Below are 14,703 nucleotides of genomic sequence, written 5' to 3'. Positions count from 1 at the left end.
CCATGAGTTCTTGTACCGCCCACCAGCTCAGAAGGTGCCTAGCCTTTTTAAATGGTTGAGAAAAAACAAAACAATCTTATTCTGTAATACATGAAAGTTAAATAAAATTTCAATATTTGCAACACAACCAGGCCCATTCAAGTGCACAGCTATGGCTTTTGGGGCAGGAAATAGCAGAATGAGTAGTTATAACAGAGACCATATGGCCACTAAGCTGAAATATTTACTCTCTGGCCCTTTTTGAAATCTGTGTGCCAACCTTGAGTGAGGCAGCTGTTTTACTCTTTTTCTCTTTCTTTCTTTCCTTCCTTTCTCTTTATGCGTTTGTTTGTAGTACTGGAGATTAAACCCCAGGGCCTTTGCACTGAGCTACATCTCCAGGGTGGGCTTGAACTTGCAATCCTCTTGCCTCAGCTTCTTAGAATGCGGGGATTCTCAGATCTTTTTATTTTGAGACAGGGTCTCACTAAGTTGCCCAGGCTAGTCTGGAATTGGCAACTCTCCTACCTCATCCTCCCAAGTAGTTGGGACCAGAGATATGTAAGGCCATACCTGACTCGGACAGGTGTTTTCAAACCTGATATGAAGAGCTTTAAAAGGGACTAATAAGCTGGGTGTGGTAGCGCAGGCCAATGATCCCAGCACTTTGGAGGCTGAGGCAGGAGAATCACCATGAGTGTGAGGTCAGGCTGGGCTACATAGTGAGTTCAAGGCCAGCCTGGACTGTATAGCAAGATCCTGTCTCAAAACACACACAAGCCCCCCACAAAAAAAATAAAAGACACTGATGCCTGGGCCACACTCTGGACTCATTACAAAGCATCTTTAAGAGTGACATGGGGACCTGGGCATCTGTGTTCTTCAAACCACATCACCACGAAATTCTACTGGGCGGCCAAGGGTGGGACTCACAAATCTCCGAGCAACATTTCAACACAGGCAGCAGGTTAGTCTCTAAGCAGAATTCCCAGGGCAGTGACCTCCTTCAGAATGGAGGACTGTAGGACACTGAAACCCAGATTCTTCTGCCACCCCCGCCCCAACGCCACCTCATCCAATTCAACCCAAGCCTCTTCCAAGAAGCCACTCTCCACTCTGACCCGCATTCATTCTTCTGTTCTCTGAACTCTCACCCCATTCACAAGCCAAAGAAAGCTCGTCAGCATTTGGGACCTATATGAGCTCTGGCTCCTTCGGTGACGCAGGACTTCAGGACAGAATCCCAAGGGGCTTTTGACTTCCAAGGGCTCTTTCTCAGTGAGAGCAGAATCTCTCTGTTAGCGCTCTCTCTGTCAGCGCAGACTTCTGGGCTGAGCTAGGACAGCCCCCAATACCAGCAGGCTCTATAATTCTAGAGGGTCCTGTTAGGATTATCCTCGACGACAGACAACGAAACATGTTCCAAGGCTTGATGGCACTTGGTCAAGGACACATAGCCCAGTTGCAGGGTTAGATGGTCTTTCAGCAACTCTGACTGTTGCTAAGAGAACAACGCAGTCACCCAATCCAACAGATCCGTATTATGATGTCCTAGACTTGCTAGGACAGTTCCAAATTCTCACCAGTTTTTTTTTTTTTTTTTATTAAAGTGGTTTGTGAAGTGAAATTGTACTGTGAATAAAGTGTACAATTAAACGTGATTCAAGATTGATAATGCTAAATGCTTTAGAGATCAGCACTACTGTCCTGAGAAGACATCTGGCTCCCTCACTGGACTTTGTAGACCAAGCAACCTGATTTGAGGGCACTCTAGGATTTGAGCATCTCTACCAGAACAGATAGATTAGGTCTTCAAGTGTGTGAGAGATGTGAGCTCCATATCCTACCGAGGACTTAGTGCATTGGAAAGATGTGATCCAATCCCTGGTCTTGAGTGTCTCTCCCAGCCTACTGAGCAGACACAGCCATAACCACTTTAAAGAGGGTCCTCTTGAAGGTCCTGTTAGTCTACTCTGCAGACGGGTCAAGGAACTGGAAGGCCAGCCCCCGCCTCCCGTGGCTGGATGAGGGCCGGACACACCTCCTCACCACTCTTTCGCACCCTCCTCCCAGTGGGGCTAAACACTGAGGCTCTTCAATCTCCAAGGGTTCTTACTCCCTACCACACTCCTGAGTCACAGCAACCATTATAGCGAGGCCACTAGTCTTCTGACGAGTCCCACATTAGGAGAAGATTTTTATTTTCGAGGAAATCTACTCCAGCAGGTCATGCCCTCCAGGTGGCAGAACCTGGATACCTGAGTGGGCCCTTTGGGCGACAGCTAGTGTTTGAATCCCTGTTCTGTTCTCACCAGCACTGAAGACCTCAGTTTCCTTGAGTGTAAAATGGGAATGACAGCACCCACTTAGGGCTCCCCGGTGGTTATGTGAAGATGACACAAGATGACACCTGCAAAACACTCAGCCTGGCATAGTAAAAGCACCCCACAAATGGTAGCAGGTACTACGGTTGTATCCAGAAGCCCTGAATTAGATTTCAGGTAGACCTTCCCATCCTGCCAGGGTTATGCTCCTAGACCCCCAGTGGAGACTGGAAACCAGGGGTAGTTCTGAACTGTACCTTTGCTCTGGTTTTTCCTACACATACACACCTAGGCTAACACTGAACCTATAAATTAGGCACACTAAGAGATTAATGACAACAATGAAAAATAAAATAGAACAATTATAATGAGACACTACAATAAAATTACCACCATCACTAGCCTTGTGCTTTGGGGCCATTACTAAGTAAAATAAGGGTTACTTGAACCCAGCAGTGTGGTACCACAATGATTGATCTAGTCACTGAAAGGTTACTAAATAACTAACCCATGCAGGGAGCGTATACAGTGTGGATACACTGGGCAAAGGGATGATTTCTCCCACGTTGGAGTCCATGAGATTTCATCACATTACTAAGAACGGCAAGCAATTTAAAACTTATGAACTTTTTATTTCTGGAATTTCTCCCTCAGTATTTTCAGGCCATAACTGACAGAAAGCAAAACCCTGGACAAGGGAGAGGGGGCACTACTGTCCTAAGAAGACACCTGGCTCCCTCACTGGATCAGGAGTTCTTGGAGAGAAGAGGTGATATTTCTCAAATATTTCAGGTCCCATCCTGCTCCCAGACACAGGCTTCACACAAGGGATGCTGTGCAAGGGATATTTACAGGACAGGTAAATCTACCCCAAGAGAGTGACAAAGGAAGAGGCCTCGACTAAGCTTCCAGGATCCTTCTCACCATTATGAGCAAAAAGGAGAAATGGCTCCAATACCCATTATTTGTAAATAATGTGATTTCTTACACACTGTGAGTTGTACCCATGTACAGGAACACTTTGTACCCAGCAAAAGCGTAGTGTAGAGCAGGGATTGGCAAGCATTTTGTGCCTAAGGCCAGACAGTCAACACTTCAGGTGTTAAGAGCCAGTCTCTGTCCTACTTCTCAACTCTGACACTGAGGTTCCAACAAAGCCACAGACTGTGCATAAAGTAATGTGTGTGGCTGTGTTCCAATAAAACTTTATTTGTGGACACTGACATTTCAATTTCACACCGTTTTCACATGTCACAAAAAAATAGACCGTAAGAACCATTCTTTACTTGCAAGTTGTACAAAAATAGGTAGTAGGTCACAGTTTGCTGAGTAGGATAAATACTAAAAGTGAGTTACAATACAGTATGTATGATTCAATTTTATAACTTTAAACATATCTGTGTCAAAAAGACTGCAAGGATTTACAAATGTTGAACATCACAGAAGGTGGGATTATGGTGGTAATTTTTGCTGCTTTTTGCTTATCAATGATACTTTCTGAATTTTTAACAAAAAACATACGTCCAGCTTTAACAACTGTTTTAAAAGTACAATAAAATGAAAACAAAAAGGAAAGAAACAAAATCAAATAGATAAGGCTAGGAACCTCTCAGCACAGAGAGGCCTACACTTGCTCATCTGCTCAGAAAATGACCTTAAATTCGATGCCTGCTTGGATCCAGGTCGATTTGCTGCGGGCTTCAGCTTAAAAAGCGCTGCCTTCTCGGACAGTCACCTTTCTCAAGGATAAGGGAAGGAAGAAGAAAGGCGCCCCCCACCACCACGCTCATTCTTGAGCTCCCTCCTCCCAGCAACATCGCTAGCTGCCAACTCTGGCTCCCTCCCGCCAAGGCCAGCTAACTTCTGCAAGAAGGCGGGCTCCATCTATCCAGCGGCCAAAGTTCTTCTTGCATTTCTTACAGGGGGATAAAGGAAAACGAGTGCGCTAAGATGAAGACGCAGAGCCTGACTTCACCGGGAGGACTGCACAGGTTTACAAAAGGTAAGTCATTAAAACTGCAGGCTTACTTACTTTACTCTGCGATCAGGGAAACAGACCTTGCACTTGGCAGGACTCATGCTGACCGACGCGTCGGTCAATTCCCCCTGGCTCTTGCCAGGGTGCAGAGCACGCACCCTTTAATCCCCGAAAGCGGACCCCGGTCCCGGGGCCCAGCAGAGCAGCCAGGTCGCGACGACTAGACGGAGGCGTGATCGTGGGGCGCCTCGGCCCGGGTTCCGCCCCAGTCAGCCGGCACCCAAGTCTCTGTAGCGCTTGCTCCATCCCAAGTGCGCCACTGTCCGGGCCTATGCGCCCGCCCGGGCCCCGCCCCGCCCCTGTCCCGGCCCCGCCTCCTATATGGCCCCGCCCAGACTCCACCTTCTACTGGCCCCGCCCCGCCAATACCCCGCCTTCTACATGGCCCCGCCCAGGCCCCAGGTCTCACCCAGTTCAGCGCCCGGACCCCACCGCTGGACCCGGCACTAGGTGGGCGCAGCTGACAGAAGAGAGCGGTCAGAAGCTATTCTAAAAACCCCTTTCTTAAAACAACAACAACAACAAAAAACCCTTTCTTTCATCTTTCCTAGCTCCCCAGACTGGGGTACAAGAGTTCTAGACCGCATAACCTACATACTACAGCACTTCGTAGGCTTGAACACACATAATGGGAGAGGGGGTGGAAAATGCGGACAATCTAAAGTGAGAGGCCACAATTAATAATCTTCATTTAAAAAGTTAAAGAAAAGGAGAGATCAGCACTGTGCCTGTTATAAGCCCCCGCTGCCAAGTCAGCTTCTGCCTTCCCGAGGTCTTTTTTATCTTTTCACCTCTGCTCCCAGGGGGAGACGCGCTCTGCGGACCCCACCCCCTCTGCCCCAGGTGAGTCCCGGGCGCGCTGTAACCGCCTGCCTCCCCTCAAGAACAAAGCCGGCGCCTCGAGTCGCGGGGACCCCCGCTGCCCCGGGATCCTAAACAAGCTCGGAATGAGACTGCCATTCACTGAGCCTGTGTGCCTCTGTCTGCTTTCGTCCTCGTGGCCATCTTAACAGTCTTTATTCGCATGTCGCAGATGAGGACCGGGGTCTGCTTTCTGGAATTAGAGGGTGCGTGCTCTGCGCCATGGCCCAGGGTTGCATGTCGCCCAAAGTGACAGCACTGAACTCAAAGTAATTTCAGTTTGAAGGAACAAAAGATCCGAAACACTGTTGGAAAACACTGCGATAGGGCTGGGGATTTAGCTCAGCGGCACAGCGCCTGCCTGGCAAGTGCAAGGTCGTGAGTTCGATTCCCGGTACCGGAGAAAAACCAAAAACAAAACAAAACAAAACAAAAAAAACACAAAACACTGCGATAAGTGTTACTTGGGGTGGGGGTGTAGCTCAGAGGTTGAGAATTTGCCAGCAAGTGGGTCCATCCCCAGCACCATAGAATAGCAGCAATAATAATAATAATAAGCAATAAACATAATTTACATTTATAGCAAACAAGCACAAAATAATGTAAATGTTGGCAAATACAAGATATGGTGGAGAGCCAGGGATTTAGCTCAGGGGCATAGCGCTGCCTGGCAAGTGCAAGGTCCTCAGTTCGATTCCCGGTACCAAAAAAAAAAAAAAGGTATGATGGAAAAATGCAGTAAGTGTTAATTTTATTACAGTGCAAGATACACTACCATTAATCCCCCTCAAAATACTCTCCCTTGCTTTGAACATATTGATCCTATCGTTTTTGTCACTTTTAGAAGCTGTTCTGGAAGTCCTTTTTTTTGAGTATGGTTGGTCACCCTATTGTGCCTGCAACAAGGTCATGAATTGACTCAAAACCTTTACCTTCTATGGCCATCTTTACTTTGGGGGAAAGCTAGAAGTTACACGGTGCCAGATCAGATGAAGAAGGTGGATGAGGACACACCACAATATTTTTACGAGTCTGCCCTTCCATTAGGTGGCACTCCACAGCAGCATTCACTGTATTTTTCTTTTCAAAGAAAGAAAAAAAGATACAAAATTTTGAAACAAGATGATAGGAAATTAACAGTGGTTATTATGTTGCATATTGTTACCTTCAAACATTTGCCCAGATTACCAGATACAGGCATGTAGAACTGATCAAACAATGTAAGCACTAACTGCTCCTTTCAATGAACTAATAGAAATGAGTAGTATAATTATCTTAACTACCTTGTGTATCTATACATATCCGTTTTTCCCCCTTCTTTTCTCTTTTCCCCCATCCCAGTTCTTTCTTTTTGAGCAGTTTCTTTCCCTTTCACAATATCTATTGTACCACTTGGGTCTTACTTACTCTTTATTTCTTACACTAGGGAGACAATGCGATATTTACACATGCAAGTCTGGTTTATCTCACTTATGAGTGTGGTCTCTAGTTGCATCCATAAAAGCCTAGAATTTATCTTTATAGCTTTTATAGCTGAGTATACTCCATCATATGAAAATACCACATCTGTTTTATCCATTCCTCAGTTGATGGACATTTAGGTTGTTTCCAAGGTATTTTTTATCATACTTCGTAGACAAGAAAGAGGATTCCCAGAATTATTTAGAAAGTGGCAAGGATAATGGGATAAGTATGCCCAAAGTAAGGGAGAGTATTTTGAGGGGATTTGAGAGTATTTTTTTAATGGCAATGTGTCTTTGAGTATTTGAGAGTATTTTAATGGCAATATGTCTTTTACTGTAATAAGTCATATTTAAGCAGCCACCTTATATTTCATAGTCACACCTCATAAATTCCTTTCAAATTGCAGGGTCATGTCTGCAAGGGGTGCTAAGCACACGCCATAATGTGATAGGTGAACTGTCCTCAGTGGTGTAAGCAGCCCTGCCCTGCCTCAGGGCTCCTCTCCAACCACGTTAAGTAGTATCTCAGAAACATTTAAAAAAAAAAAAAAGTCAAAACAGATGAATGAAATTCTCATTTCTAGAGTTTCTAGAAGGTTCTTCAAGGCCTTATCTTCACATTCTCCAAAACAGAAACACACAGAAACGTGATTTTTTTTAAGTCTCAAGCCAATACCAAAAAGTATCCATTGTCCCAATTACCCAAATAAAAAACAACCACCTTAACACAGGGAAAGCAATCAACATCAGGAAATAAAGGGATTTCAAAATACCCGCTCCCCTACCCGAGTCATTTAGGATTGTGCAGAAAACAACTGCTCAGCAGCTTCCTCGAACTGTTCTAGACTTTTATTTTCGATTGCCCAAGCCCCAACACTCCTTGAACACTGTGTGGATATTTTAACTCCTCTGTTAAGAAAGCCTGAAAGATGCTTCGTGTCCCTCACTTCACCTGGGAGCTCAGGAAAGGAAGTTCATTTACATGAGCTCATGACAGTCACCATGACATGGATTTGTCTCACATTCTTGTTTATTTATTTATTTAGGCAAGGTCTTGCTATGTTGCCCAGGCTGGTCTCCACCTCCTGGGCTCAGGTGATCCTCCTCCTGTCTCAGTCTCTTGAGTGGCTACGACTACTAGTGCACCACTGCATGTAGCTGATTTTTCTCTACCTGCATCGTCAGAAATAGAACAGAGAGGACTAGATGATGGAAAGGCAGGAATACTATACAATGCTAAGGGCTACACCACCACGCTTATGTAAGTAAGCATCAACAGCTGTACTTTCCAACAAAACATGTCAAATGTGCCTGCAGGTACCCTCTCATTCTCAGACTTGAGAGACGCTAAATTTAACTTGCTGGTATTTCAGAGGGAAAACAAATCCCAAGTCAATGACAAGATGCATGCCAAGTCAACAAAAATGCATTTGCAGGTGACTTAATGTGGTGGAAAGACTGTACAATAAGTGTCCTTGGGCCTGTTCTTACCCTCAAATGTGACCTTGAGCACACTCTTCACCCCATTTCCCCATCTATAAAATCATCTATGTGTAATTTGTTTTCCTTAAAAAAAAAAAATTAAAAGTTCAAGGTCTCCCAGCAAGATAACCTGCAGTAATTGGCCCAGGAGAAAATCGCTCTAAATAAACAAGTTCCCCCTGCTTTCCAGCTACTCCCTTTCCCTATCTCCTGGCCCCTTCCCTGTGGCCCATCTCTCCACACAGACTGTTAGAGCCATAAAGGACCTCAGAGCACGCAGTGCAGCCCCCAGAGGGAAGGCAAGGTCCCAAGTCATGCAGCTTAAAGGTCACCCAATAAACCGTCCCTGCTCCTGACCCTCGCTGCTCTTGGGAAGACAAGCAAGGAGGGGGTGGGGAGAAGGAAGACGGGAGGAAGAGGAGGAGGAGGGGAGGATGGAGGTGCCTTTTCTAAGACCAATGTGCCTCCCCATCTGAGGAAATTAAACAGCAACACTGATGTAGGAGTTTGGGGTCTGATTTCAAATTCAGTTCTAGGCCTCTGATTATCTTGCTGTGAGACCTTAAACTTCTCTGCGTTTCAGCTTCTTCCCGAGGAAGTGAGATGATCAGTTCACTTTCCCCTAATATTTTTTTTTCCAGTACTTAGGATTGAATCCTAAAGTGCTCTACCACTGAGGTAGTCACCAAACTGTCCAGGCTGGGATCAGACTAGATCCTCCTACTGCCGCCATCTGTATAACTGCTGTTTCAGGCACATACCACCATGCCTGGCCTTCCCTGATATTTTTATACTGTCTGATTATACATTGTTAAAATGTTTTATAAAAATTGAGAAAGAAAATCTAAGTCACTCATACTGCATAAAGACTGCTTTTTTCACTGTTTGGGAAAGTCTCTCTCTCTCTCTCTCTCTCTCTCTGCACACACACACGCACACACACACACACACACACACACACACATCTCAAGCCCATTTATTAAGCCCATGCATTTTCTGTGCTTACTAATCGCCAGGGACTATCCCAGGCACATTACACGCAGTCCACAATTCCCTATCTGAAATTCCCAAGACCTGATGTGCTTTGTTCGGCACTTGGAATTTATTTTTTTGTTTTCTTAGGAAGGTAAAGTTTTATATTCCACATTATCACATTAATATTTCAGCAGCAGAAAGCATGAATGTTCACGCAAAATGAGATTAAAGGCTATAATTAACTTTGCATCAATTCAGGACAGGTTGTATTTCCAATAAGCTCCCTGGAAACTTACAAACATCAGCTTCATAGATTTCAGCACTGCAGTTGAGTGACCCTGAACCTGTGCCAGCCCATGCAATGCACCCCACAGTAGTATGCCCCTAGCGGGGAGCAAGCCAATGAAAGGTGGCTTTGTACCTGGGCATCTTACAGCAGGCGGGCTGTGTACTAAGCATCCCCTTGTTTCTGGAGTGGGAATCAAAATGCGATCACACAACTACTTCATTTCAGAATACGCAAGCAACTATTTTGCCATATTGTGCCATGTTCTCATTAGCTCTGTTTCTAAGAGTTGTGTGGAAATTCCAATCCCAAGGAATGTTTCCAAGTTCAAGAGAAAACCAATTCCCAACCTCGGACCTGCGATGACCCCAGAGCAGAGGAATCGGGAAGAGAGACCAGAACAGACAGTCACAGTCCCTGGACTTACAATCAGGCAGCCCTTATTCAGTGGGAGAAAGGAGAGAAAGAATGAGTTTGCATACCCACTTGCAGTAATGCCTTGGTTCACCAACACTTTGTAAACAGTTCAGTTTGCAAACAATAGCATTAGGCAAAATTTTGCTTACGTTCGCAAACTCTGCAAAGACAACCATGGCCATTTTCCCCACACAAACACAAATACAGCCATCTTCCCCAAAATCATAAAATAAAGTTCATAAACTGAGGTGTCACTGTAAAATACAGGAGAAAATGAAAAATTGGAATCTAACTCCAGAACTAGTCTATAAAGTCACAAGGCAAATGCAAGAAGAATTTTATGAAAACAAAAGCTTCCTAGAGCTGGGTATGGTCGTGCATGCCTGTAATCCTTGTACTTTGGAAGCTGAGGTATGAGGATCACTATGAGTTTGAGGCCGGCCTGGGCTACATAGTGAGTTCAAGGTCAGTCTGAATGACATAGCAAGACCCCGTCACAAAACAAACCAAAAAAAAGAAAAAAAGAAAAAAAGTAAGAAATCTGCTGCTAAAGGCAGCAGCAGCAGCAACAACATGCCTATTCATTCATCCATTTATCCATTCACCCATGTATCCATTCATACATTCATTCCCACATTCATTCCAATGTTTTGTGTACCCCTGAAATGCAGAAGTCGTGCAAATATTCATTCAAAGTCTACCATAAGCCAGGACTAGGCTAGGCAATGGGGAAAAGAGACCACTATCAACACGACCTGCGCTGATGGAACCTGCAGTGCAGTACAGGGAGAAAGGCAACAAACCAGCAACCAAATAAGGAAATAAAAGACATCTTCTCAAAGAGTAATTAAGCATTATGAAGACAACAATGGTCAATAAAGAAACTAGGAATGGTACAGAGGTATAAAAAGTGGGACCAGGACAGGGCCTTGGCCCTGGAGGAGGCGAAGAGCTGATGTGATGACAGGACCAGTTATGGAGCTTGCAGCGCCCAGTGCAAAGTGAAAATGAGGAAGCCATCTCTATTCACAACTTAAGAAGGGCAAGACGGTGACAGCAGAGCATTAAATCGAAGGCACTGGTGGGGACAGGGGCACCTGGGTTACCGCAAATAAAAGAGTACCTCAGCTCCGAGGGAGCAGCAAGTGTAAAGGCCCAGAAAGAGGACATGGCTGTGAATATTCTAGAATGGTAGGGGCACAGCAGGAAGTGGAAGGCCCTTTGAAGATTGCTTCAAAAAGAGCTCCCTCCCAGGCCACATGCTTTGACACATGACTTCTCCATCCAAGCTTCTCCAGTCTCCTGCCAGTGGCCTAGCAGGAAGAGGCCCATCTGGGAGGTGGCCTTGCAGGGCAGAACAGAGACCAGAGGGCCCCCCCTTAGGAAATCACAAAAGCAGATCCACAAATTCATATTGCCTCTTTGCTATGTTCCCACAGGAGCACAGAGTCCTGGACCAATACCCGAAATTTCCCTTAGGCCTTTGTTTTCTGTCTTGGAAATGAGGAAAGTGTCAGATTAGGACTGGAAGGACCAGGCCAATCCCTAGCGCCTGGTTTTGCTTGGCAGGAGCTAGGTACCTCAAAATATTAGAGTATAGACTATTCAGTGGCTCCTGTGGTTTGAGTGTGTCTCCCAAACATTCATGTGTTGAAAACTAAATCCTCAACTTCATATATTGGTGGTATTTGGAGACCGAGGCTTTGTGAGATGAGGATTAGAGGTTATGCTTCCATGATGGCATTAATGTCTTTATAAGGAAAGGAAGAGCTATCTGAGCAGGATGCTTGCTCTGTCTCTCCATGGGATGTGCCAGTCTATGATGCAGCAAGATGGCCCTCCCCAGATGTGGCACCATGCTCTTGGACTTCCCAGCATCTAAAACTGTGAGCCAAATAAACCTCTATCTTTTACAAATGACCCAGTCTCTGGTATTTTGTTATAGCAGCAGGAAACAGATTAAGCAGTTTATCAGGAAAGACAATAGTAATAAAAAGGAAGCTTCCTGGATTCTACTACCAGGGGTTCTTATTTACCATATTTGCCTTCTTGGGTCAAGCTTTACTTCCCTGATGCTCCAGTATGTTGCAGGCAACTGGCTGGCTTGCCTGGCCATACTAGTGTTAAAGAAAACATCCAGGAGGTCAGTGATCTACACTGAGCTCTTAGAACAGTCCCAGAAGACTAAACTAGAATAAAGTCACTCATGCTAAGAGCCCTGAAATCACCCTGAACTTTGAAACGGACCAGTCTTCCACAAAACAAGACATTCACTCCAGCCAATCAGCAGGGGCCAACATGCTAAGGAAGTTCTCTCTGTTTTAACCCTGTAAGGAAATTCACTCCGATAAAACCAATCTGCTTTTCATTCCTTGACTCAACTTTCTTCATCCTTTTTCTGTCTATAAAGACAACCTTCCCTGCTCAGCTCCCTGAAGAATCCACTCTGTTTTCTAGAATGAGATGTTGCCTGGTCGTAGAATCACTAACAGAAACCAGTTAGACCTTCACGCTAAATGGGTTGATTTTGTCTTTTGACACTACTCTCTGTGGCCCAGGTTGACCTGTGGCCCCAGGAAATGGTATTACCTGCCTGTATAAGAGGAGAAGCCCAGCAGTGCCTCACAGCAAGACATACTCTGGAGACACTTTTTAAAGGGGGCCCTGGGTACTAACATTCTGAAAAGGCACACAGATTGTGGACAAAAAACTATTATGCCACTGAGCTTTGTGACCACAGGTCACATCTCAGAAGTCTGGCCCAACCTCCTCAGTCTACAGATGAGGAACTGAACGTTCAGAAAGGGACCCCCCCAAGGCCACCCAGCCCACCGGTCCTCTCTGCGTCGATTAAAACTGTCTGACTCTCGGGGCTGGGTATTTAGCTCAGCGGCAAAGCGCCTGCCTGGCAAGCCCAAGGTCGTGAGTTCGGTTCCCGGTACCGGAGAAAAACAAAACAAAACAAAACAAAAAAACCTCTCTGACTCTCCACCAGCCCAGAGTCGATTCATCTCCATATTCAGCACTGCTAGTCACAAAAACCACACTTGTTCTGCTCCTCCCTCTACTCCTTTGTTGGGACAAGGCAAGAATAAAAGATTTATCGATTGTGCTAGGTTTTTATGCAATGAAGATACAGGGGCAGGAAATGCATTTAGTATTTTGGCTTTAATTCCTCTAGGGAAGATAGGTATCTTTCACCCTCATAAATTCACCAACTTGAAAAGCTGTGGTTTCAGCCCAGAGCAGCAAAGACCTCTTAAAATAGTGGAGGCAAAAAGTGGGTAGAAAGTTGAGAGCTACATCCCTACTCTGGTTTTTAACTTACCATTTCTTGACCTCTTTATTCTCTTGCTAAGTAGCTTATAAAAATTTATTTAATTTTCACAACTTTCTTGGAATCCAAGAACCAGGAAATAATAACAGTGTGCCTATTTTGTCAAGTCCGGCGGTGTGGCAAATTCTTCATTTAGCACAACGAAACATTCACACGTATGATTTCTTCCTGCCCGTTGGTTAAATTTGTGCTGGCCAATAAAACAGTCACCATCTACATGGGCTACTTATGATTTACACTAGCTAACATTAAAGTTTAAAATTCAGTCACAGTGGGCACAGTTCAATTGTTCCACAGCTGCATGTGACTCGTGGCTGGCACATTAGACAGTTCTTGAACATTCTATTCTAGAACATTTCATTGAGGCAGAAATTTCTGTTGAATCACTCTGGTCTAGCTTGAAGGCTGCCTTCTCCAAAAGCTCTTTCCCGACCTGACCACATTTGACCAAACTAGATCCCCTTGGTATTCTCACTCGGGGCACCTATTTCCTTCCTGGCACTAGACATACTCTCTGGTCTGTTCATCTGTTTACTTATGCATTTCCCATCTCCTTGCCAGGGTTAGGCTCCTTTAGGGCAGCAACATACCCATCTTGTGTGCGTCTCCCCATCTCTCCACGCAGATCTGCTCAGCAACCCCCACAGTGGAGACTGGCTTTGCATGTGACCTCTGACGTCTGGCTCTGGAAGAACTGGTTTCATAAACTGATTTCCCTACAGGGAAATTGCCACATGGTGGGAAAGAAGGGAGTTTGCAAAAGAAAGGATGCTGGAGATCACTGAATAGAGCACACAGTGCCACATGGAAAGAACATGAGTTTTGCAACCCAACAGATTAGGCCTTGAACCTATTTTTGCCACTTCCTAGCTGCGTATCTTGAGAAAAAAGCTTGACCTTTCTGAGTCTGTTCTCATCTATAAAATGGGAGTATATCACCAGCCTTGCACCCTGGGATACAAGAGTAATTTCTATAAGCCACAAATAGAAGAAAGGTGGGAAACTGCATAAATTTGAGTGCTGTGTGCAGGGATGTTGGTAGGCAAAGAAAAAGCTCAGGAAAAGGAGCTGCAGAGGAATCCATTACTTATTAGTCATCTACTATGTACCAATCTGTGCATACTTCATAAATATTATTCTATTCAATCCCTTCTACATCTTACAAAGGAGGGACTGAGGCTGGGAGAAATGAAGGCCACTCCCAAGGTCACATATAAGAGGAAGTGGCATGCTGGGTGTGCCTGTAATCCCAACATTAGGGAGGCTGAGGCAGGAGGATCGCTGCCCTTTTGAGGCCAATGAGGGCTACAAAGTGAATTCAAGGCCAGCCTGAACTGCACAGTGAAAGCCTGTCTCAAAAAAAACGAAAAAAAAAAGAGGAACAGGAGACAGAGCCAAGAATTGAACTCAACCCTGCTATAAAGACTGTGCTCTTTGTACCTTAACCTGTAGGCTTCTCTTCTTTAACCTTGCTCTTTCTTCTTCTTCCTCCTCTTCTGCTGCTTCTACTTATTCCTTGTCTTCTTCTTCCTCTTCCTCTT

At 45.1% G+C, this 14,703-nt stretch overlaps 1 protein-coding gene across 5 annotated transcripts in view; it reads right to left on the bottom strand.

Annotated features, from left to right (window-relative positions):
- Acacb (acetyl-CoA carboxylase beta) overlaps window positions 1–14,703 on the bottom strand; it is a 145,132-nt gene that overhangs the window by 102,369 nt on the left and 28,060 nt on the right. The window contains exon 1 of one of the 5 annotated variants that reach the window (XM_013520460.1): window positions 4,336–4,615. The exons of 3 other annotated variants lie outside the window; for them this stretch is intronic. In XM_013520460.1, the coding sequence (XP_013375914.1) occupies window positions 4,336–4,382 (47 nt within the window). In that variant the 5' untranslated portion in view covers window positions 4,383–4,615. Of the gene's footprint in view, window positions 1–1,133; window positions 1,473–4,335; window positions 4,616–14,703 lie in introns of those variants that run through there. One more of the 5 variants, XM_013520461.1, reaches the window with a different exon arrangement.

The sequence above is a fragment of the Chinchilla lanigera genome, unplaced genomic scaffold, assembly GCF_000276665.1.
Source record: "Chinchilla lanigera isolate Chin_1 unplaced genomic scaffold, ChiLan1.0 scaffold00054, whole genome shotgun sequence".
Lineage (NCBI taxonomy): Eukaryota > Metazoa > Chordata > Mammalia > Rodentia > Chinchillidae > Chinchilla > Chinchilla lanigera.
Note: the sequence above shows the minus strand (reverse complement) of the source record. Positions and strands in the feature narration are given on the sequence as shown.